The sequence below is a fragment of the Thamnophis elegans genome, chromosome 7 (assembly GCF_009769535.1).
Source record: "Thamnophis elegans isolate rThaEle1 chromosome 7, rThaEle1.pri, whole genome shotgun sequence".
Lineage (NCBI taxonomy): Eukaryota > Metazoa > Chordata > Lepidosauria > Squamata > Colubridae > Thamnophis > Thamnophis elegans.
In genome coordinates this window covers 24,968,537-24,993,326 of record NC_045547.1, presented here as the reverse complement: position 1 = coordinate 24,993,326, position 24,790 = coordinate 24,968,537, and the positions used below count along the sequence as shown (strand labels likewise).

The following is a 24,790-nucleotide window of genomic DNA, read 5'->3' as shown; positions in this document are numbered from 1 at the left end:
CAGGATGGGGAAAGAGCTCAGTATCAGCTATGTATATTAAGTGTAGCCATGGTATACCACTCTCCATGCACATTTTTTAAATAATTTCCCTCCCTTCATATATTAGCTTTATTTGTAATGATGGATGGAATGACTGAGGGCATTTTTCGTAGTTACCATTATCATTGCACAATTTCTCACTTATTAGAAGAGTTTAACTGGTGACTAGAAGGGTGCAAAAATTAACGTGTAGCCCATCCCCTTCTTTCCTTTCTGCTACACTTTTTTCTGTGGTAGCTTGGAAAGGAAAAGTCTAGTTTCCATGAGGGTAAGCAGTAAACATTGGTGAACGGATATATTTAGTGCTAATATGGCTAAGAATCTGGGGGTGGAGAGGAGAGGAGATTCCTACCAGAAGGAAGCCGTCAAGCTGTGCAAATATGATAAAGAAATGGATAAAAATAAGCTTCAGCATTTGTGCTGCAAACTGCACTTGCATTCGTTCCATATTTACAAAGACAGATTTGCAAGGAGTTGCTAATTATTTCATACTGAGAATGTGATCGTTTATAACTGAGTATATGAACTGCCCCACTGAAAGAATGTTTATGAATGCACTCTGCACAGGAAGAGACAGTCTAGAGCTTATATACAGTACATGTGCAAGCTTTTGCTTAAATCTCAAAAGCCCCATGAAAATGATCAGACCAGACTTCTGGTCAAAGCAGTCTCTTTGCTAGGTGAAGAGGAGAGTAAGGAAATACTGAAAGAAATAAAAGTAGTCTTTTTAGCAAGGGCCTCATTTAGCAACTGTTCATAGTTAGTGGTGATGAAAAAGTAACTTTGCAACCAGTCCTCACATTTATTCCTTTCATAAATCTGTAAAGTCACGGAAAGCTAAAGTAGGATCATAAGCACGGTGGCAATTTCTTAGTGGCCACTTCACCTAGAGACCAAGTTGCTAATTCCGATTGTGGTTGCTAAGCAAGGACCACCTGTAGTACAAAAGAAGTGCTGCTCCTTCCTTGCTTTGCTTCATCAGTATATAGCACCTGAGAGGGGGCATGACCAGCTTGACATCACTCATGTTGGGGGCACCTGTGGTGGCCCAAGTGATCTGCCGGTGAAAATGGAGGTCCGTTTTTGCTGGCAGACACCACAGGCTGCTTCTTTGCTGCTTCCAGGGCGGCTCACGGGCCAGATCCGGCCCTGGGACTTGAGTTTGACACCCCTGTTTTAGAGTATTTATCACCACTTAAGCATCTATATGTGAACTGGGATTTGAAATATATTGCAGATGGGGAGACTTCTCTTTGAAGTAATAATCATTTTTTCAGGAGTCTATTAAAAAAAATTGTTATATCGAAAGGCAATATAAACAGATTTCCTTCCATTTCTCTCCCCACCCCCAGATTCACTCCTGCAGCACATGTTTGTAGTTCGGTTTTTAGGCTCTATGGCTGTCAGATCTGACCACACAGTGGAGGTGATCTATGAAGCAATGCGGCAGGTGTTGGCAGCTCGGGCGATTCATAATATTTTCCGTACAACTGAATCTCACCTCTTGGTCACCAGCAATGACCTGAAGTAAGCAAAGTTTGCCTTCTCTGATCCATTTCCGCTTATCTTTCCCTCATTTAGTTTTGTTGCCCTCTTTTTGGTTTTAGTTGTAGAGAAAAAGCATTAGGGAAAGGAGGCAGATTTTGTTCTCTGATGCACATCTGCTCCAGTGTTGATCCTTCAAGAAATGAGGGAGGGGCTAAGAACTTATGAAGAGCTTTGCTAGATCAAAGGCATGTCTAGTCAATCATCTTTATACTCTTCAGTCCTCAATTTAATAGCCAAGACCTTGTGTATCCAAACCTGTAGTAGTGAAAAGTATTACTGATGATGAAGGCAATACCTAGCTTTCAGGAGTGGTAGTTATTGATCACAGTTCTTCAGGGTCTGGAAAGGGAAGGGAGATGCCATGCCCCACCCCTTATTGGCAGGAGTTTCAACTGCATAAAAAATCCTTTTGTTCATAGATTTCCTCTGGATTCAATCGATAATCATGATGGGAGATTATTGCCTTTTAAAGCTGAACATATTTTTTTCCCATTAACAGATTGATAGATCCTCAAACCCAGGTTACAAGATCAAATGTAAGCATATGCTTTCTTTTATCACCACAGAAAGATTGCAGTCCCTGAGAATTTAAGTAAATTTATATTAGTCTCACTTTCTTTTTCAGTTTGAACTAGCCAACGTGACACAGTTTGCTGCTCACAAGGAAAACAAGAGGCTGTTTGGGTTTGTGGTTTGTGTCTCTGAATTGTCAGGTGAAGACGGCATGAGTGCTTATGTGTTTGAGAGTAACACTGAAGGTGAAAAGGTATGGCTTTGTTGTATAATTAAAATGAATGCATGTAACTGTTTTCTTCAATGAAATGGAGTGTTATGAGCTATTGACCCAATCTGTTTTGTAAAATGTAGTCAGATAAAAACTGCAATAGCAGCAAGTTCATTAAAAGTATAACATGTGCAGCTAGCAAGTTTTGCAAGCCTCAGAATGGATTGGGCCAAACATTTATTTCCATCTTTGGGGTTTTTTTTTTTTTTTTTTTTTGGTCGAGTTCCAATTCTTAAATCTCCCAACAGCTTGTTACTTTCCAAATAATCTGATTCACCCCCAAATTGGTCCTGGTCTTGCCCACTGTCAAATTATAGTGCACAAAATCTAATGCAGCCTTCAATCCAATCTTTGATACCAGTAGACTTTGACTTACGACCATTTGTTTAATGGTGGTTTGAGGTTACGCTGAAAAAAGTGACTTAGATCCCATCCTTGAAGTTATAAATGTTGCACGATCTCAACTATCTTGTGATCATGATTTGGACATCTGGCAACTCACCCACATTTACAATAGTTGCAACATCCTCCGGTCACAATCATCCCCCATTGACTGTTTACCGGAAGCCACTGGGAAGGTTGAAATCACAATCATCAGAAGCCAACTTTTCAGCCGGCTTCCAATAAGCAAAATGAATAGGGTTTTTTTGCCAAATTGACTTAATGACCATATCAATTCACTAATGGACATGGCAAAATGACCGTAAAATCAGGTCCAGCTACATGACTACTCACTTGACAAATAAATGGCTTAGCAATTGAATTCTGGCCTAGTTATATTTGTAAGTCAAACAATACCTGTAACCTTGATATAATGGGCTTATTAATCAGTTCAAGTAAGCTTATTTTTATCCTGCCTTTATTATTTTTGTAAATAACTCAAGGCAGCAGAGAGTTTATTGTTATCCCAATTTTATTATTTATTTATTTTACAAATAACTCAAGGCAGAGAACATATCCAACAATACCTTCCCCCTATTTTCCCCACATCATCTTCGTGAGGTGAATTGGGCTGAGTGGCTGCCTGGCCTTGAAATGGAATGTTTTCTTCTGCTGATGGTATCCATTTAAAATGACCCATTGGTAGAATTTCATTTGTTAATTCCAACCTGTGGCTTGGAATTAGAGCAGCATTACCATAGAAAGGGGTATGGTTTGGGTTCCCTTATGTAGGTTGTTGGATTACAATTTCTTTTAGCCATAGCTAATTATATTATGAGCATTACAGTTGGTATATGGATAGTGACATGGGTATTGCCAGACAAATAATTTCTTACAATTTCCTTTAGCCATAGCTAATTATATTATGAGCATTATGGTCAATATCTGGATGGTTAGATAGCTACTGCCAGACAAATAATTGGAAGTAAACATCTGTTCTAAATGCCTGCCAGTGCCAGAAAGCTGTTGCTTCAGCAACCATCTGAAGCAACTTTCTTTGTCATAAATGCTGCTAGTACAGCATTGTAAAGCTTTCACAGACTATTTGGTGGTCTTAATTTTATTATTGGGAATTCTGCCATATAATTTCTGAGGCTGTAATCCAGATCAAATAATAGGAGAAATTATTCCGGAAATGTATCCATTTATTTGCAGTTTTAAATAGGTAGTAAAATCAACAAAAAATGTAAGTGGTGCTGAGACAGATTGTGTTTCTTCTGTAGATTTGCTATACAATAAATCTGGGGAAGGAAATCATTGAGGCTCGAAAGGTAATATTTTTAACTTCATATTCCTTATCCTCTGAATTAAATGTTGCTTTTGATTCTCTGGTATTATGACTACACACAATTCAAACAAATCATCTTTACTTTGGAATTAAGAGGATGTGATCTGGAGCTAATACTATACAGTAAATTCCATAAACTTAATTCAATACCAAAAGTAGTTACCTAGTAACTAAGCGGTTTCAATGTCTTGTATAGTGCCAGCAGTGTGCATGTGATGTGCTATGGGAGTCCTTGAGCCAATAACCAGGTATAGATAACTAACATCTAGTTTGCTTGCAGATACAGAACAGGTAAATATCTACTTTTGCTGAACTTAATAAGCATGTTAAGTTTTCAATGAACATTAGGCTGAGCCAGGTGATAAATTAGGAAAAAATGAGTTTGATAATGAAGGATTATGAAAGTTAATTCAAGGTCAAAGTAGTAAGCTTTGAAAAGTCCTTGCTTCCCTTCACATATCATCCTCCATTGTACTGATGTAACAGCAGTCTTCAGCATGATTTTTAGGACTGAGTTTGTTTCTTTGAAGAGTCAATTTGGCGTTGTGCTTAAGGCATCAAGCTGGAAACTGGGAGATCATGAGTTCTAGTCCTATCTTAGGCACAAAACCAATTGGGTGATCTTGGGCAGTCACTTTGTCTCAGCCCTAGGAAGCATGCAATGGCAAATCATTTTGAAATCATGCCAAGAAAACTAAATGAAGTAGTCAAGGCAGTTGCCAGGAGTTGCCAGAAGTTAAGAACTCTTGTTTTTTTATTGTCTAATAGAATTGTTTTATCATTAAAAGTACAAAAGCATTCCAGAATGATGAAAATGGTTCCAGATATTATTTCAGTTGGAATTAAAAATGTCAACTGAATAACTGACTCCAGGAAAGTAAAAAATATGAAGTCACTTTACAGTGTTTGTAAGATGATTAACAAATCTTTCTCTAGCCATGTGAATTGTTAAGATATACAGTACCTTATGGGAACTTTTAAGAAAGAGTCATTGCAGGCATAAAATAGTGATGGCTTTTAGGGGCTGATCTTGGGAACACAACAGAAAAGAAACTGGCCCTCTTGATTTATAGGCTGCTTTTGGAAAAGCCATTCATGAAATTACATTTTATTTGCCTTGAATAATGTTCATTTGTCATTTTAATTATAGGATCCAAAAGCCCTAGCTCAATTAATATCATCCATGCCTCTTACTAACGATGGAAAATTCAAGTTACTGAATGAGCAATCAGAAGAAGACAACGCTGTACATGGAGAAGAACAGGAGTCGGAAGCATAACTTATAATTTCTCTCAGATGGAGATGATGTTGCCCATAAGAGAGTGTGCCCTGTGCTCTCAGCTGTGGTCCAACATAGGTGGGCTAGAGGAAACACCAAGAGATAAGAACTTGATCCAAATATTTGGTATAGAAACTGACAGACTTTTAAAAATTCTTCCTCAGTACCAAGCCATCTTGAATACTGATGGGAGGACCACAAAGTCATCACTACCACCAGCAAAGAGTTAATTCCTCATGAGCATGCATTCATAAAATTTATAAATACACACCTGTTTCACATAATTCTACTAGCAATAGTAGAGCGGAAGAAATTTCACATGCCACAAAGTTTCTGAAAGTCTGAATAAAAATACAGAGGCACTTCACAGAAAAAAATAATATTTTGCATCTTAAGCAAAATAGATAGCAGAATTTAAATGTTTGGAATATAGTTTAGCTAGCAGAATTGAAGTGTTGGATTATAATCTCAGTGATAAATACTTTATTTGCTCCTATTTGCATACCTTTTAAAAAGTAATGGGAAAGCTATTTTAAACTAGGCTATTTAGAAAGCTATTCAATAACAGTTTCTACTAATATTTATTTTTGTACTTTTATCTGAGTTAAGCTTTCAAAATTAAGTGCCTAATTTGTGATAAAACAAATAACTCGAGCGAATAGAAAATAGAAGGACCAGAAAGCAAGTTAGACCTATTATGAATCTCAGTTATTTACCAAGGCTGAAGAAAAGATGAGCCAGTGGTTGTCACTGCTATTCAAATAAGCCTGTTAAAGGCTAACCTTTTTGCACTGTTCTGTAAGACGAGATAATGGCTTTCCTACTTTTACATGAAAGTTTACAAAATTGATAGAAGAGGGACTCCATTCCTCAGACAAAACAATTTTTTCAAACCTAGATATAAGCAGCACCAAAAGCATTTTCACACTGCCCTAGGAAAAGCAGTTTCTTCAGAAAGAAGATCAAGCTAGCCAGTGCTTATACCATCTTCTTTATTTGACATTCTTCCTTGTGCGGCCAGCACAAATTTGGAAAAATATCTGTTTTGTCAGCCTTAGGTTTACTCCTTTAAATTATAAACATGTTGTAAGTAAATTACAATGATAGCTGAATCTCATGAAGAATTTTATCTGTCTTTGTTTATATGTTGTTTCAATATTAAAAACAAGGTCCACATCTTGCACTACAACAGTTTCAGCAATAATGGCTAAAGTAAGAGCCTGAAAAATAGGTGAGAATTTATGTGAATTACAGTACGGGACATGTTATGATTTAGTCACATCTTAAGATTTTTAAACCAGAAGGCTAGAAAAATACCAGTAGATTTTCTGAAAGAATATTGTACCGAAGTTTTCTGTATTAATGATATTCAAATTGTTCTACTTAGTACAATAGATACTAAGTAGATCAAATCATTTAAGTGCAATAAGCTTATAATGGCTGAATCTGCTCCCAGGTTAATATTACCGTCCAATCTAGTTGATATAAACTATATGCAGTGAAACAGAAACGGATAATTTGACTGCTTTAGAATAGGCCTGTCAAAACTGGCGGCCCGCAGGTTGGATATGGCCCACGCAGGCCACACTCATCCCGGCTCTGCAAAGCAAAAAATATTGTGATACGTCACAATATGCCCAAATTTGATACCCCTGTCCTAGAGGTTGAAGCAGAAGGTATTGTTGAGATTCCACACAAAGGTATCTTACTGGTGATCCATCCATAAATGAAGAACTATTAGAACTGACTGACAATGATTACATTTAAGCAAGTATACTTCACTGTTTTTGTTATCCATTAGGAAGAATGTGGGGCACATTTCTAAAGGAAATTTATTTCAACACATTACCACAGAATAAATTCTATTTCAGTTTGCCCCATGTAGTTGATTAAATCAATCCTAGCGTTCTCGCTTAGCTGTAGATTGAAGTATCTACATTGGCAAACCTGGTTCTCATGAAAGATACAGCATTCAAAGAAGTCAAAACATTCCAGGCTTGTGACCACTATATACAAATCCATTTTTTTTCCAAAGTTGCATTTATTAACATTATGTACAGAATATCTAACAGAATAAAGTATTGAGGTAACAGTTTTTTTTTTTGTTTTGTTTCATTTTGTTTGTGTAAATGAATTAGAGTAAGACATGTTATAATTTTGTCCCTTTCATTCCTGAGAATTTGAACCTAGGTGGAATAGATCAGAGTAATAGATCAATGACAAACAGGACCTCCCTTTCAGAAACTTTGGCAGAAGCTCAAACATACAAATGTACAAAATATTCATGGCTTTGCTGAGTCAATCCCTATCCCTCCTGGTAGGCCTTGTGATTTTATTCTGGAAGACCATGTAATAGCCAAGAGGACTTACTGGAAGTGACCTAGACATTTGTGTTCAATTACGTATTTCATAGAAAATAAAAGATTCCTTACAAATAAAGATTAAGAATTTGAAAGAGAAAAATCTCTCTGTGGCATGCTTTTGTAAATAAAATACATGGAGAAGATGCCATAGCTACTGTCTCCATGTTGGAAGACAGATTATTCAAAAGATGAAACGGGAGAAGGCAAATAATAATTCCATGTTTTACTGAACCTACCACCAATCCTATACTGTTATGTTAAATAATTCCCATGTTTAATGTGCCACACATCTAACAGCCATGAAAGACTTGTATCTACTGAAAGACCAAGCAGTATAACAATTTCTCTTTCTGTGGCAGAAGGACACAATATTAGGCTCCCAAGAACAGATTTGCATTCAAGGCCCAAATTACCATATTTTTCCATTACTTGGTTTTACAATTTCAATGTAAGAGTAGCAACCATCACTATATTCACAAAGCTCTATGTATACATATTCACAACATTACATATACATGCTTTTAGAATCTAGATAATTTCAGGATTTTGTTTTCAGTATTTCACAAAGATGTTAGTTTAGTTAACACTGTACAGTTTAAGCCGTGTATCTAAAATAGGAGTCTCTCAAATTAAATGCCAAAAAGGTATGAAAATGAGTATGTTTATTACAGCACATAGCTACCTTAAGCTTAGTACGCTTTATACAGTCTCTGGGACAATACAAGTTGTCCATTCAAGTCAGCAGTCTAATTGGTAAAATCTATGAATTAGACAGGGTTTTTTTCCCCAAGGGGAATTATATGCACTAGGAAAACAAGCAATAACAACCATATTAAGGATGTAATTTGATGCATTTAGAATTATTGAATCCATTAGGTATAAGAATATTTTAAAGCTTTCCAATAACAAATTTGCCCCCTTTTCAACCACATCTTAGATCGAAATAGCATACGTGGCTGGAACTCCAAAACTGTGCTGAGTGAGTATTACAGTAAATTATGTGATATTTCACAGCACTTCTGGATCACTTATCAGACCGATGAGGTGGATGTTTTATGTCACTCTGGTCCCATCAATTTCAACCAATGACAGTTGCTCTAGAGTTCTACAGAACATAAAGCAACACATAAATAAAACTACACTCTGAGAAACATTTCCCTTTTTAAACCCCTCCCCAAATGATCCCTGAATCCCCGAGGAGCAGATTTAAGTGAACAAAGTAGAAAAGGAATCTATTAGTAGACAAGCACAACTGAAAAACTATTTTTTAAAGATTAAAGCCCTCTTGTTTTAAAATTTTAGTTTGTTATTTGTTCTGATTATTCCTATTTACTTTCTTTGCAAAGTCAAATGGTAATCAGAACAATGATATTTTTAAAAAAAAGCATTTTGGGGGGGGAAAAATCAGTAAAAATTGCACTTTGTAATTAGGGCTCTGCACCCTTTGAAAAGTATTCAGAAGAAACAATTCAGACCTCATGCAAAGACAGCACTTATCAGATACTCATTAAAGTAGGCATCTGTGTGAAACTCAGGAGACAACTGGACTTTCTTGGGGTTTTTTTTCTTTTGAAGATGTTTTGTTTCTCATCCAAGAAGCTTCTTCAGCTCTACAAGGATAGTGAGAAATAGAAGGATGATCCTGAGGACACAAATTCTCACTGCTTCAACAACCCTCTAAAAAGATGCAAATGATCAGCTGTCTGCAAGGAATATAAATCCTTCCATTCCCCACTATCCTATCTGAGCTGAAGAAACTTCTTGGATGAGTAGCGAAACGTCTTCAAAAAGAAAAAGAAAAATCGCTTCCAGTTGCCTCCCGAAAAAGCACCTTTCGGACAACCTGGATGACTGAGAATCTCTACATACTTCCATCTGTATAAAAAGTACAGTTTTAAAATTTTGCTACAAACACCTCTCTCTCAAAGCAGCATGCTTTGCTTTCTTTTGAGGAAACCTGGTGGGGGGGGGAGCTTTAAAAAACAACTAAAGTGGTGCTGGCTGATGCAAATCTTAAATTGATTCTTCCAAATTGTTTTTCAAAATGTGCACAGCTACCTTTTATACAATCTCACTGAGGTAATACTATTTTCTATTTTGCAATTTTGCTGGATAAGAACTTACCCTGAGCCAGAATCTATAAGTAATCATTATTTTCCTCACCCATTACGTTTGGATGGGTAAACCCATCCAAATTCAGTGCAATTATTGTTCCGCCTTTATAAAATAAGTAATCAGAAATCACAGTTATATCACGGTACTCGATTTCAATATTCTGCCGTTAAGGGTGTATGCAATTTAAACAAATATTTAACAGTTCCTCTAGGTTTGGCAGAAATACGTAGAACAAGTGAAAGTAATTTCAGGTTAGGAGTTCTCGTATTTGGAGAATACTGCAAAACTTAAAAATCTTATTTTAATATAGTTTCTGAATTTTAAATACTATTAAGAAATACAATCACATCCGTAAATTAACCATACCAGAGCTCTCATTTTACAAGGGGATCTGCAGAAGAAGAATTCGAAAGGTCGTTGCTTGTTTTTGTAGATTCTTCTGTAATACAAAAAGGGCCAATTTCAACAATTTTATGTTTCTGAGTATTGAGTAAAAAAAATGGAAGATTTTAATACATTTTTTTAAATCATGCAATTAATTCTGAACTAATAAAATAGACAACTGTTTGTGAAGAGCTTTTATATGGGGGTAGAATCAAAAAGAATCTGTCCCTAAATATCGGTAGAAATAAAAGAGTGAAATGTCAAGAAACAAAAATATGGGTACCATTTATCTAAACAGCAACAAACATCTTAGCTAATATGTGTAAGCAACCTCAAAATGCAAAATATGCCACACTCAAAAACTATGATGTGCAGAGACTATGCCACAATCTGAAATTCCTATATTTCATTTTCTGTTAAGCCTACAGTTTGCTATTCTCTCTTCTAAACATAGGTTATACTTTCCTAAGGGATGACATTCCATTTATCTGATGAAGTGGACTGTGCCCCATAAGAACTTAGGCTACAATAAATGCATGTTTCCCTGAAAATAAGACAGGGTCTTATTTTCTTTTGACCCCCGAAATAAGCACTTAGCCTTATTTTCAGGGAGGTCTTATTATTTTTGAGCTGCAGGAGGCAACGAGGTTGTCAACTCATGGCTGCTGCTGTGTTGCAATATTTTTGGAGAGGGCTTATTTTCAGGGGTGGGCTTATTTTAGAGCATGTACTCAAAAGCCTGATTGGGCTTATTATCCGGGGAGGTCTTATTTTTGGGAAAACAGGGCATTACATATTTTTGTTTTATTTACCACTACAGATAGCCCTTAACTTACAACCATTCATTTAGTGACCATTCAAAGTTACAACAGCATTGCAAAAGTGGCTTGATGAGCCGAGGTGGCGCAGTGGTTAGGGTGCAGTACTGCAGGCCACTTTAGCTGACTGTGATCTGCAGTTCAGCGGTTCAAATCTCACCGGCTCAAGGTCGACTCAGCCTTCCATCCTTCCGAGGTGGGTGAAATGAGGACCCGGACTGTGGGGGCAAGTTGCTGACTCAATTTGCTAAAAAATTTGTAAACCGCTTAGAGAGGGCTGACAGCCCTATGAAGCGGTATATAAGTCTAATAAATAAGTCTAATAAATAAATAAATAAATGACCGTTTTTACACAACCGGTGCAACTTCTCCATGGTCACATGATGCAAATTTGGATATTTGGCATCTGGTTCATATTTAAGATGGTTGCAGCATCCCAGGGCTCATACGATCACTTTTTCTGACCTAAAGTCAATGGAGAAGCCAAATTCACTTAACCATGTTACTAATTTAGCAACAACTATGGCAAGAAAGGTCATAAAATGGGACAAAACTCACTTAACAGCTGCCTTGCTTAGCCACAGAAATTTTGGGCTAAATTGTGGTTGTAAGGACTACCTATATTAGCCTACTATTTCGTTATGTTTTCTAGCATCATTGTTCAGTCTGCTCAGTAAAAAATCACAATATGAATGTACTATTGCATATTGTGAATTATTCCAATAGTCTGAATTGCCTACTCATGCTCTAAATTGGTAATAATAAAATTCAGGCTTATAGAAATGGAATGGTACTTTTTTTACTAGTAATATTCCCCCATGGATTTGTAGCTTAGTGCACATAGGAGCAGAAAATAATTTGCATTTGGTGCCAGAAAGTCCCAGAGAGCAGAATATTTCCTACTAACCTTCACTGTCTTTTTTATCTTGGTTTTCTTCTGCTGCAGTTTTATCTGCTCTAAAAAAGATCCTTGCGCTGCTTAGTGAGAAATAAAGCAGTTCAAATTCCTATGAGAAATGAAAAAAAGATCTGCATATTTTAACATGCCACATAATCACAGAATCTCGAAGTTATTTTAAGGTGCATGAATATATGAAATTCGCATAAATATTGTACACAATTTATAACGGAATCATCAATATCATCTTTTATATATTTTCAACATAATATAGTGAAGAATATCACTCAAAGCACACAATTAAATGTATTTGTCTTGATTTTTACAGTTAATGCCCTATTTATAATGTACTTATTTCTAATTAACTGTGCTCCTTTGGACATTTTCTTGTCCAAGATCAATTATTTATAATCCATTAATAAAATTTGTTCCTAGTGTCATTATCTCAAAGGGAGAAATCATGTCAGCAACATTTTTAGTTGGCCATTCTGAGTAGTTAAAAGGAATGATTTCAGTCTACATTATTTGCATTATTTTTGATGATTTGCATTATTTGGATGATTCATGGACAACATTAGTGTCGTAAGCCTCGAATTAATTTAAGACTTCAACCCATTAAAAAAGAATCTGACTCAAATGATTTCCTTACAACAATTGATTATCCTGAAGCTTCAAGGGAAGGAGAACTGTAGATAGTTCTGCAAAAGACCAAGAACTGGTGAGTAGACCAGTCCCTTGGAACCTCTCCAGATACTGATAGGATGAGAGTTTGCCCACATATGCTACAGATACATGGAAAGGGACTTTAGGACAGTGCAGGGGTGTTAACCCCAAGGCCCAGGGGCTGGATCCAGCCTGGGGGGGGTATTTAGATTTGGCCCGCAGGGACGCCCTGGAAACAGCAAAGGACCAGCCCGCAATGCTTCTGCCAGCAAAAAGGGAGCTCGGGAGGGCCGCACACAGCTATCCTGAGTCTGTTTTCACTGGAAGAGGGTTGCAGGAGGCCATGGGAGCTGAAAATGGAGCTCAATAGCCTGTTTTCTCTGGAAGAGCGCTCGGGCCACGACACCCGCCCCTGACATGACTGATGTCAAGCTGGCCATGCCTACCCTGGCCACAGCCCCCCAGCCCCCCAAGGGTTAAACACAACCCTGATGAGGCTCTCAATGAAATCGAGTTTGACAACCTGGTACGGGGGGGGGGGGGTTGTTTGTAGATTTGAATGCCAGGAAACAACTGTGTTAGCCATTGCTCACAATTGCAGTGGAGACTTTTAAAGTTCACAAACCTCACTTTCTAATAACTTTTGCTACTGATTAAACCAAGGATGTGCACTTAATTTTTCCAAGGGGGTCACATAAGAAACTGGGTATATTGTGGTGGCCACCCCCACCCCTCACTATCCCCCCACTTCCAATGCCTTGCCCCCCACCACCACTGCCAAACCTGTAGCACCCATGGGCTGGATGTGGCCTGAGTGCTGTGAAATGCCCAGATCTGGATTAAACATTAGTGATTCACCAAAACTGCCTTCTAGCAAAAACTTGAGGGCAGTGTTTGAGTATTTTAAAATGTTATTTATTAGCACTAACTTAATGAAGCTTGTAAGAGATCCTATCTTTCGGTAGGCATGAGACTGCAATTTAATGATTTAAAATACCTGCAAACAAACTTCCAGTCGCTTATGAGTAAGATTCATGGTCTGTAGCAACTTCTCATCTTGACTAGCTGATTGGACATTCTGTTGTTTTGCTAATGCTCTGATTTCTTTCACATATTTCTCCCGTACAGACTGGAACCAGTGGAGGGAGTCAAATTCTTGGTACTGGTCCAAGAGTTTCAAAATGTAAGCCACACCTGAAAGATATGGATATTTCCACCCCACCCCCAATTAAAAAACAATAATGTGTTTTGCACATTTGTTTTAAATTGGTCTATTTTTACTATTCTCGGTTTATTTTTATTTTGATCAATAGCCAGTATAACACAAGTAGTTATAACTTCAAAAAATAAATAAATAAATAAAACAATAATATTGTAATAAAGATTATCAGGATAAAATTACAGAATATGTTTATCCTGAAATACCTATAAAATTATATTTATAAAAGACGGATTGTAATTAGAGTATTTAATTTGCAGTTTACGGCTGATAAAATGCAGATTACAATTAAATAAGGGTATTTAATCAATTTACACACAAAAACAGGCAAGCGTATACACATCCCCAAAATCTTTATTCCTTCAAGTAGAGGCGACAAAGAAGACAGGACAGAAAAGGGGTCGAAAAGTATGGATGGCTGTATTAAAGAAGGGAAAGTAAGACGGATGTCAAACACAAGGCCTGCGGGCCGGATATGGTTGGATCCAGCCCTCAGGGCTGTCTTGAAAAATGTTAAGGGGCCAGCATACATCGCTTCGGCCTGGTCTACCCAATGTGAAGAAGAAACATAAGGCCAGCATGGTTTCGGCCCAGTCTACCCTGTGCGAAGAGGAAACATGCCAGCTGTTTGGGAAGTGGCGTCAAGCTGGCCATGGCCACTCAGTTGGCCACGCCTCCCAGCCCCCCAAAGTCAACCAAGGCCCTGATGTGGCCCTCAATGAAATTGAGTTTGACACGCCTAAAATAAGATGATCCAGCCCAGGCAAAGGGGGGGGGGGACCTGTAGAGAGATGAAAAGCTTTCTGCCTCTTTGATTTTAGAAAATATAAGATGATTTCCCCCTTCCCAATTCCCAATTGCTGATTTGGGGAAAATGTCATCTTCTTATTGAGTAAATAAAGCATTTCTACTCATATATTTTCAAACGGTTAGAAAAGGAGATCCATATAGGAATACAGGTAGTTGTCTACTTACAACAGTTGTTTAGTGATTCAAAGTTAGAATGGCACTGAAAAATGTGACTTATGGCTGTTTTTGTATCTTCCCCATGATCATTTGATCAAAATTCAGCTGCTTGGCCACTGACTCAAATTTATGACCGTTCTAAGGTCATATGATCACCTTTTGCGACTTCTGACAAGCAAAGTCAATGGGGAAGCCAGATTCACTTAACATCTGGGTTACTAGCTAATCAACTGCAGTAATTCACTTAACAACTGTGGCAAGAAAGGTTGTAATATAGGGCAAAATTCACTTAACAAATGCCTCACTTAACAACATAAATTTTGGGCTCAATTGTGGTCGTAAGTCAAGAACTTCCTGTACTGCTGTTGTACTTACCCATAGCAAAGCCATCATCAGTAAAAGCTGCACCAACTTTGTTCTTTTTGTTCAGTTTCTCTTTGCAACTGATTGAGTGTTCTATAAAATTGAGTGCCTAAAAAGAAAAGACCAGGAATTGCATGAGATTGCCCAAATAATTACCCCAATTTAGTAATTCCAAAATAATAAAATCAAACAAGGAATTTAAAGAATGCTACCCTGGTTATACCACTTGTACATATTATTTCTGATGGCATCTCAGAGATACCGTGTTTCCCCTGAAACTATGACATGTCCTGATAATAAGGCCATGCCATATTTTTCCTGTGGGCAAAAATATACGCCTTCCCCCGATAATAAGCCCCCTGGACAACCCCTCACCTCCAGCCAGGCAGAGCGCCAATCACCAACATAGCGATATCCCGAAGCACCAAGCTGCAGGAGCCGGGGAAGGGGGGGCAAAGGTGCTCACATTGCTTGCCGCCTTCGGGATACAGTTAGGTTGGTGAGTGGTGCTGTGCCCGGCAACCCCCCTTTTCAGCCGGGCAGAACGCCACTCACCGACTCAGTAATATCCCAAAGGCGCTAAACCGTATGGCACTCAGTCCGGCTGGAAAGGGAGATTGCATGAGTGCCTGTTCCGCCCCCTGCTCATGTGCCTCCCAGCCACACCATGCCCTGGCCCAGCTCTCCCTGCAGGGCCAGGGCGCCGGCACTGCCACAGCTCTCCGAGCATAACCGGCTTCCAAACTCAAAGATCCGCTGCTGAGTCTTCCGGCAGCGGCCGCTCTGGGACTACGCTCTATAGTTGTGGGCTGGCTGCCGAAAGACTCTCTGTTTCAACAGCCAGCCCACAACCATAGAGCGTAGTCCCAAAGCAGCCGTTGGAAGCCTTGGCAGCGGATCTCCAGAGTTTGGAAGCCGGTTATGCTCGGAGCGCGCCGGCGCCGGCACCCTGGCCCTGCAGGGAGAACTGGGCCAGGGCATGGTGAGGCTGGGAAGCACGCAAGCTGGGGCGGAACAGGCGCTCACGCAACCTCCCTTTCCAGCCAGGCAGATCACGTGGCTCAGCGCCTTTGGGATATTACTGGCTTGGTGAGTGGCACTCTGCCTGGCTAGAAAGGAGGGCTGCTCGTGAATGTGGTCACCTCATGGCTGCTGTGTTTCTCTGCTGCAACAGCGCATCCCAGCCGTTTGCCCCGCCCATTCGCAAGAGAGCAGCCACCCAGCAACCCCAAACCAATACCCCCCCCCCCCCAAAAGCCCCAAGCAACATTTTTTGGGGGGAGTGTCAAAAGAAAATAAGGCCCTGTCTTATTTTCGGGGAAACATGGTATTCTTCAGGGTACCTTTAGTTCTGGAAAATGACTTAAGTGGAGCAGAAATATAATTACAAGTAGAAATGTTTTGTGAGGTTATTGTCTTAATATTAAGAGTCAAGCCAGTGGAAAGTGCAATTAGCTATTTGGCCTCAAATAATTATCCAAAACCCTGAGCAGGGTGGCCTAAAGATGGAGTTCTCGCCTTACAATCAGGAGGCTGTGAGTTCAATCCTAGGTAGTGACAGGTATTTCTTTCTCTGGGCACAATGAGTAATTGCCTGCTGTGAATTCCACATAGGCATCAGGAATGGCATCCAGCCAGCAAACGATCAGCTCCAATCAGTCACCCCATCCCACCCCAATTGCATGTTGTTAAAACCCAACACTTAGGTCTGTAAACCACATGCTCTTTCACTGGATAATTCCAGTGTGATGTCTTCTCTGTTGTAAATGGATGCTTCTCCTCACCCCTCAAATACCAGCTGTTTCAATATAGATATATTTTACATGTGTGATCACTTTCCTATCTTTAAGTCAATTGTGGATGCTTTCATTATGACTGTGTATTGCTATCTTGGTGAACCACCAAGAGTCCTTCAGGATGTACATGGGTTACCGTATTTTTCAGAGTATAAGATGCATCTTTTTGCCTCAAAAAAGAGGCTGAAAATCTGGGTGCGTCTTATACATCGAATACAGCATTTTTTGCCTCCCAAAGCCCTTCACCAAAATGGCCGTGCCTACCCTCAAGAGACCTCCTGGGGGCTGGGGAGGGCAGAAATGAGCAAAAAATGGGCTGTTTTTTGCCCCTCCAGTCTCCAGCAGCACTCTATAAGCCTCCATAAAACTATGCATGCAATTTTTTTTGACGGAAAACGGGCTGTTTTTGCTCGTTTTTGGGGGGGGGGCAGAGCACCCTGCAAGCGCCCCCCCCCCAGGCTATTCATGCCTCCTTTTTTGGAAAAAAAAACGGGCCTGTTTTGGGAGGTTTGCAGAATGCAAAAACTCCCCCCCCCTTTTGGAAAACTCTTTAACTGATTGATAAGAATTACATTGATCAAGTGCTGTGCCATCAGAAATACCTATCTACTGTATTTTTATCTCTCTCTATTTCTCTCTCTCTATCCCTCTACCTACCTACCTACCTACCTACCTACCTACACATACTCTCTCTCTCCCCCTACGTACCTACTGTATTTCTCTATCTCTATTTCTCTCTATATATCATTTTATCTACCTACCTACCTACCTAACTACTCCCTCTCTCCCCCTACCTATCTACTGTATTTCTCTCTCTCTCTCTCTCTCTCTCTCTCTCTCTCTCTCTTCCTCTACCTACCTACCTACCCACACACTCTCTCCCTACCTATCTACTGTATTTCTCTCTCTTTCTCTCCCTCTCTATCCCTCTATCTACCTACCTACTTTTTTTAAAAAAAAGTGCCTCTTCAAAACCTTGGTGCATCTTATACTCTGAAAAATACGGTACATGGGTTAAGTAAATAAATAATTAAATATCCCTTCTGTTATCTAAGAAGTCAATCAATGCAAATACTAACCAGCGGGGGAACAATGATATAAAAATTGCGTAGATGCATGTTCTTTAGACTACGGAATTCAGGCGCAAAGACATCCACAAGCATTTTGAAGTACTCTGTACCTTCTGCAGAGCTGCAGGTCAGATCACTAAGTACAGAATCCAGCTGCCTGCAAAGCAGAGATATAGCAACAATCAGGAGGGAAAATGTCCTGGTCCTATATTATTCTTTTCATAATAATTACATACAGAAAATAAAGCTGCTTGTTTCATGATCTTTAGCACCGTTTTAAAGAAGTGTTCAAATCACCCCTTTGCTACCTTAAAGCAGCTTGCCTCCATTTGAGACCATTGAAAACATTTAACATATTCTGTACAAAAAAAAACATAGCATGGCTGGCTGGGGAATTCTGGGGGTTGAAGTCCACAGATCTTAAAGTTGCCAAGGTTGATATTCCTGATTTAGAAGGATAACTGAAATCTAAGCATTATTCATACTTTTGGGAGCCAGCTTGCCAATTTTGTAAAACTCATCATACCAAATACAACTGTTAGAAATAAATCAAAATCAAAATCCCATAATTGTGGGAACAATCTTCCAAGCTGTATTTACAAGATTGCCAAATAAATAACAGTGCACATATTAAAAACAATTCGATATCCTCAACTTGCTCAAGGAAGAAACTGTTATGCATTCTTTTATCACTAAGCAATTTAAATACAATTTATTTTTTTAAAAAAATATACAATTCTAGTTCTGATTAAATAACATATAAATATCAGCTTGACAACAGAGTACTTGGGACATATTTTAGTAAGCACTGACAATATCTATGTAAAGTCAAACTGTAAACCACCTACTTTAATGTAGGCAGTGGGGAATTTTCTTATTTTTTCATGCACAGATTTAAACAATAACTTTAATAACATTTGGAGATGTTTAAAAGAATGGTATGAAAGGACTGGGAAATAAAATCTCCCACAGAACTTTGTCAAAGGATCTAACAATGGGATGGTGGTGAAAGTCAAATAATTGAGAGAATTATATGCATTATTTTGAGCTTCTGGAGGAAAGGTAGCCTATAAAACTAATGAAAGAATAAAAAATATCAATAACTTGTATCCTGAGACAGCCTCAGTGAATTTGGAATTTTGCCAATGAGAAAATAAATGAATGACCCTGTAATAGAAACATAAGAATATCTGAAGCACTATCAGATGCTGATATCAGATCAATATCTTTTCTGGTTCAACATCACATTCTCCTTTGTCACTAAACTGTTGCCTTTTGAGAAGCAACAAGACAAAAATAACTCTCTCCACCAGATGTCCCTGAACTGGTTCCCACAGAGTTTTGTAATGCATAGCTACGAATGGAGTTCAACATTTTATTTTATTGAAAGTTGTTTGAAAAACAGCAGTGCAAGTAATAGTGAATTTTTTTTTTATACTTGCATTATAATTACCTAGCTGCTTGTTGTGTTTCTTCTGACAGATCTTCCTCTTTCACAAGTTCTTCAAAGTTGACAATGTCTTCAAGGTCAGGAACAAATCTACAAGTTTTGTTAGGTTTTCATATAATTAGACATTTTAATATATAGATGTATGTATATAAATGAACATACATTTTCTATTTTACATGCTGTATTTCTATTCCCACCTTATCACAAGCTAGTTCATATTTTATTAGCAAGTAACATTGCTTTGCTCTCAAATAAGTATTTTTGTAGCTTATTCCACATCAACAAGAAGGCATACTTCTAGCCACCACATTTTCCAGGTTTTCAGGTATCAAGTCGCAAAGTGTTACAACATCTGACAACAAAATTTCTATATTTACCATCATTCAATGCTCTTTCGCATCTTGTGCTCTTTGTATTATTTACACTTTTATACTGACACCCAAACTTGCTATCATGTTACTATAATTTTTATAATTTTTACAAGTATGAACTGTCTAATTATTGAAAATTTAATAGGTAAAGGTAAAGACTCCCCTTGCACATATGTGCTAGTCATTCCCGACTCTAGGGGGCAGTGCTCATCTCCATTTCAAAGCTGAAGAGCCAGCACTGTCCGAAGACGTTTCCATGGTCATGTGGACGGCATGACTAAATGCCGAAGGTGCACGGGGTGCTATTATCTTCCTACCAAAGTGGTCCCTATTTTTCTACTTGCATTTTTTTTCAAATGGCTAGGTCCATGATGGCGAACCTATGGCACACATGCCAGAAGTGGCACACAGAGCCATCTCTCCAGGCACGTGAGCCATTGCTCTTCCAGTGCGCCAGCCAGTTGGTCTTCACATGCACGGGAGTGCCAGAAACCAGAAGAGCAGTCACTCAGAGTGCATGCACATATGGGGAAAATGATGTTCCGGTCTCCAGCATGTGCATTCACACCGGTTAGCTCATCTTCATGTGCGCCAGAAACCAAAAGACTAAGTGGCTGGTCCGCATGCACATGCCAGAAACCAGAAAATCATCTTCCCAGTGTGCACATGCGCATCGGGTGGCTTCTCTTCTGGTTTCCTGTGCATGCATGTGCTCTGGGCAGCTGGTCTTCACATGTGCATGCATGCCAGAAACTGGGAGACCAGGTGCTCGGTGTGCATGAGCATGCCGGAAACCGGAAGACCAGCTGCCCAGCACATGCATGCTCACATTTCAGCACTTGGTGCTGAAAAGGTTTGCCAACACTGAGCTAGGTTGACAGAAGCTGGGACAAGTAACAGGAGCTCATTCCGTTACGAGGCACTAGGGATTCAAAGCAGCAGCCAGCCAATCTTTCTGATCAACAAACTCAGTGTCTTAACCACTGAGCCACTGCATTAATACGAGTATGCAATTTTAAATTTACTAAACAGATGTACCAGTATAATATATTCAAACAGAAGAAATACATCCAAACAATTACTGCAATGTATGTTAACTGTAAAGAGAAAAATTGAAGCAGGAAGATCTGCAAAAGATGTACAACATGGACAGACAAGCTAAAAAATATTGGTGCATACCTAATTGCACTGCTGCAGCAGTGAAGTCCACCAGATCTTATCATTCGTACATAGCCCATAGCGTTCCCTTTAAACAAAGATAGTAATAATTGAATTTATATTACAGAAACAAATATAAATAATTGGAATACTAGCAAGATGAATTTTATCATTTGTTAAATAAACATGTGGGACATATTTAGGATAATTTATTCTCTTCAGCACAATTAAATAGTACTATTTTCTAATTCAGCTGTGAGAGTTGGATCATAAAGAAGGCTGAATGCCAAGGACTTGATGCTTTCAAATTGAATCAATTGGAGAAGATTCTAGAGAGTCCCTTGTCCTGTAAAGAGATCAGATCAATCAATCCTAAAGGAAATCAACCCTGACTATTCTTTGGAAGGACAGATATTGAAGCTGAAGCTCAAATATTTTGGCTATTAAATGAGAAGAGAAGACTCATTGGAAAAAACCCTGATGTCATGAAAGGTTAAAGTGAAAGAAGAAGGAGACAGCAGAGGATGAGACGGTTAGATAGTGTCCTTGATGCAATGAACATGAATTTAGGCAAACTCCAAAAGACAGTGGAGCACCGGGGGAGGGGGGGCATTCTATGGTACATAGGGTTGTGAAGAGTCACACATGACTTAAAGACTAAATAACATTTTTTTGTAATTCAAAAGAAAGTTATTCCATGCCATTCCTATGTTTGGACAGAAAATTCCTGACTTTTAATCATGCTAGGAAAACTTATAATAATCTACAGTAGCTAGAGAGTGGCAAGTTATCTATCCTAGCCTAAACAGGCATTATAAATTAGGAAATACATAGGCAGCAGTTAGGTTGTGCGAAGACCAGGATTTTAAAAAGCTACACCTGCCTATTTTTTCCCCCATCTTCTGCTTAGAGATATAACAGCACAATCCTAGCAGCAAGGGACTGGAGGAGAAAACTGATTTGATATATTTATGATAGGGATTTCCATAGCCCAAAAATTTCAGCATAATGATATAGACAGCGGGTTTTTTTGGTGCTGGCAGATTCCCTGCCATACCTGACTTCTTACAATACATCAGTGTTTCTCAACCTTAGCAACTTTAAGATATATGGATTTCAACTCCAGAATGCTGACTGGAGAATTCTGGGAGTTGAAGTTCTTACACCTGCTTTTAAAATAATGACAGATAATGTATGTTCATACCTATTTGGCTTATTAGTTGCCTGAATTGGTCAAGATAACTTTGTCCATCTGGTGTAATCCCAAGTTTTCTGATTCCTCGATTGAATTTCTCTGCTCTCTCAAATGGGTACTAGAAAAAATTTGATAATACATTACAAACAAGTATTGTTTAAAAAGTGACATTCAAAAAGCCCCTTTGAATTGAATTTCCCATGTATTGATGCATTTTTCTTTATTAATTTCTATACTCCTATAAAAAGGAGACATATATATTTTTATAATGAAGATTAGTTAAATCTGGTAACAACTACATTGTCCTTTATTTACAAAACATTTGCAGAAAAGTTCTGAAAATAGCTTCTGCCAGGGGCAGGCGGATGCAAAAGTGGCTAGTGCAGTGTAGGCCAGGTTCCTCAGCAGAAAAAGTGGCAAGTGTAGGAATGACTGACAGGAGCAACTTGTGACCTTCCCTGACAGCTTCCTTATTGTCTTTCCTGGCTATGGGACACTGCAACTGTCATAAGTTTGAGACAGATGCCAATTCTCTTGATAGTGATCACATGACTGCAGGGGTACTGGGATATCAGGACCTTTGAGTATCATATCATAGATACTCCTTGTCCAGTGCCTACTTTGGTCACTCACTGAATGAGTGGTCTTTAACTGAGGATTACCATTATAGAGTCATTAAAGAGACAGAACTAGTCTCTAAATTTTATGTGTATATACACACACAGGCTTATTTTAGAAGCAGCACTTTGAAATTCAATTTCTCTATCCTTGATACTAATAACCATGATCGCTAAATAAAATTCAGTTTTACATTGGGATGGGTAATCTCAGGGATAAACAATACAATGTCCTCAAATACGTTTCTTGGCACAAAGAATTCTTTGCCTTATATTTTGGTAAATTGCTATCTTGTAACTGATCACAATACTTTCAGCAGTTTTTGCTACTATACAACTCCTTCACGGCAGCCATTTTCTAATCATATTGTGCCCATTGGTCCCAAAAATTTGCTTATTCTTGGCTCAGCTAACTACAAAGTATTCCAAAGTATTATCCTAAATTTTATTTCCAGAATAAATCTAGGTTACTTATATGGAACTAATTTTCAAATAAACAAATACAGGATTGTGTTCTCAGTGAATTTAAGTTAACACTTTTCTCAAGAAGAGAACCATGAATCTATAAGGACCTGTAACATACCTTATGATCATTTTGATCCTTAATTTCCCTAAAGAATCGTATATCTTTGATCAACCTGGATTTGATGTGCTCATCATACATAAATTGACTAAAGATGTAAAATTTCTTTCTCAGGAACTGGTATGTGAAATTTACCTAAAAAATATAAAACAAATGCATTTTTTAAAAATTCTATCTCTATTGATAAAATCAGTATTTCATCCTCTGATCATAATGTCCAAGTACCTGCTTATTGAATAGTTGGGTGCTATTAAATGGTAAGACATGCTAGCACTCAAACACAATCACTAATTCTGGATGTTGCACCATAGCAGAAGTATGTAGGTACTATTTGGCGTGGGAAGGTGATATCATTAATTCCGCTATCTTTCTCGATGCAATGTATGTGTAACCACACAAAAGCAGTGTTCTGTTTGCAGTAATAATATATGAATACCCCCCGAGACTCACGTGTTACAATTCCACAGTTCCCCAGAAATGAATATGTTTTGTTCAGAGGTGGTATTCTACCACTTTGGACCAGTTTGCCTGAACCTGTAGTGGAAAACGCGGATGGCCCTGCCAGTGGTGGGATTCAAATAATTTACCAACCAGTTCTCTGCCCTAATGACCAGCTGGGTAGGCGGGGCTCGGTGATCATGTGATTATGTGGGCATGGCCAAGTCAATGTCACTCAGGTGATGGGCACTTCTCCTTAGTTGTTACAATGGTAATAAGGGTTAACTGGAGAGGCAGTTTCTATAAGTAGGGCAATAAAGATTAGGCTAGAAACAACACCAGAATGTTTCCTTCCTGCCTTCCTTACAGGATTAGCCCTGTAAAGTGGGAAAAAAACCAAAAGATTTCTTCCAACAACCGTTTCTCCCAACTGCTTAGAAAGTTACCAACTGGTTCTCCCGAATAGGTGCGAACTGGCTGAATTCCACCACTGGGCCCTGCCCACCCACCCCGGCTTTACGGCATCCCATTTAGGCCCTTTTTTTGACAAAAGCGCATGCGTGTAAGGCTGTGTGCATGTGTGGAGGTGGCGCATGTGCTCACATTTGCCAACCGGTAGGAAAGGTAAGTATATACCACCCCTGGTTTTGTTGCTCTGAGCTATTTATATCCAAAATTATTTGTGAAAAGCAAACTGCAAAGATTTGTAAAACGCAAACTGCAAAAATTAATAGTCATATGGTGAAAATAAAAAGATTTGAACTACCATCCTCAAAGTTGTATTTGTGGAGAGAAACATTATTCTCCTGTTGAGACTTATCTTAGACTTAAGGTACAATGAAAAGACAAAAAACATTGAATTAATTCAATGTTCATTCCCACGCTCTACATAAGTCTACTCTTCTAGAGCATTCGGGAGCTATAACTGGTTCAGAGTGCAGCAG

At 38.6% G+C, this 24,790-nt stretch overlaps 2 protein-coding genes across 3 annotated transcripts in view; one reads left to right on the top strand and one right to left on the bottom strand.

Moving 5' to 3' along the window:
* APPL2 (adaptor protein, phosphotyrosine interacting with PH domain and leucine zipper 2) overlaps positions 1–7,474 on the top strand; it is a 30,260-nt gene extending 22,786 nt beyond the window's left edge. For both annotated transcript variants that reach the window (XM_032222168.1, XM_032222167.1), the window contains exons 17-21: positions 1,392–1,566; positions 2,087–2,123; positions 2,213–2,353; positions 4,036–4,083; positions 5,251–7,474. In XM_032222168.1, coding sequence (XP_032078059.1) covers positions 1,392–1,566; positions 2,087–2,123; positions 2,213–2,353; positions 4,036–4,083; positions 5,251–5,379 — 530 coding nt within the window. In that variant the 3' untranslated portion in view covers positions 5,380–7,474. The remainder of the gene's footprint in view (positions 1–1,391; positions 1,567–2,086; positions 2,124–2,212; positions 2,354–4,035; positions 4,084–5,250) is intronic.
* Positions 7,391–24,790, bottom strand: part of WASHC4 (WASH complex subunit 4) — a 45,860-nt gene continuing 28,460 nt past the window's right edge. The window contains exons 25-34 of the mRNA XM_032222166.1: positions 23,409–23,543; positions 22,218–22,326; positions 21,035–21,101; positions 19,488–19,574; positions 18,044–18,191; positions 15,181–15,277; positions 13,618–13,814; positions 11,967–12,066; positions 10,224–10,296; positions 7,391–8,847 (exon numbers count right to left, since the gene is read on the bottom strand). Coding sequence (XP_032078057.1) covers positions 10,232–10,296; positions 11,967–12,066; positions 13,618–13,814; positions 15,181–15,277; positions 18,044–18,191; positions 19,488–19,574; positions 21,035–21,101; positions 22,218–22,326; positions 23,409–23,543 — 1,005 coding nt within the window. The 3' untranslated portion in view covers positions 7,391–8,847; positions 10,224–10,231. The remainder of the gene's footprint in view (positions 8,848–10,223; positions 10,297–11,966; positions 12,067–13,617; positions 13,815–15,180; positions 15,278–18,043; positions 18,192–19,487; positions 19,575–21,034; positions 21,102–22,217; positions 22,327–23,408; positions 23,544–24,790) is intronic.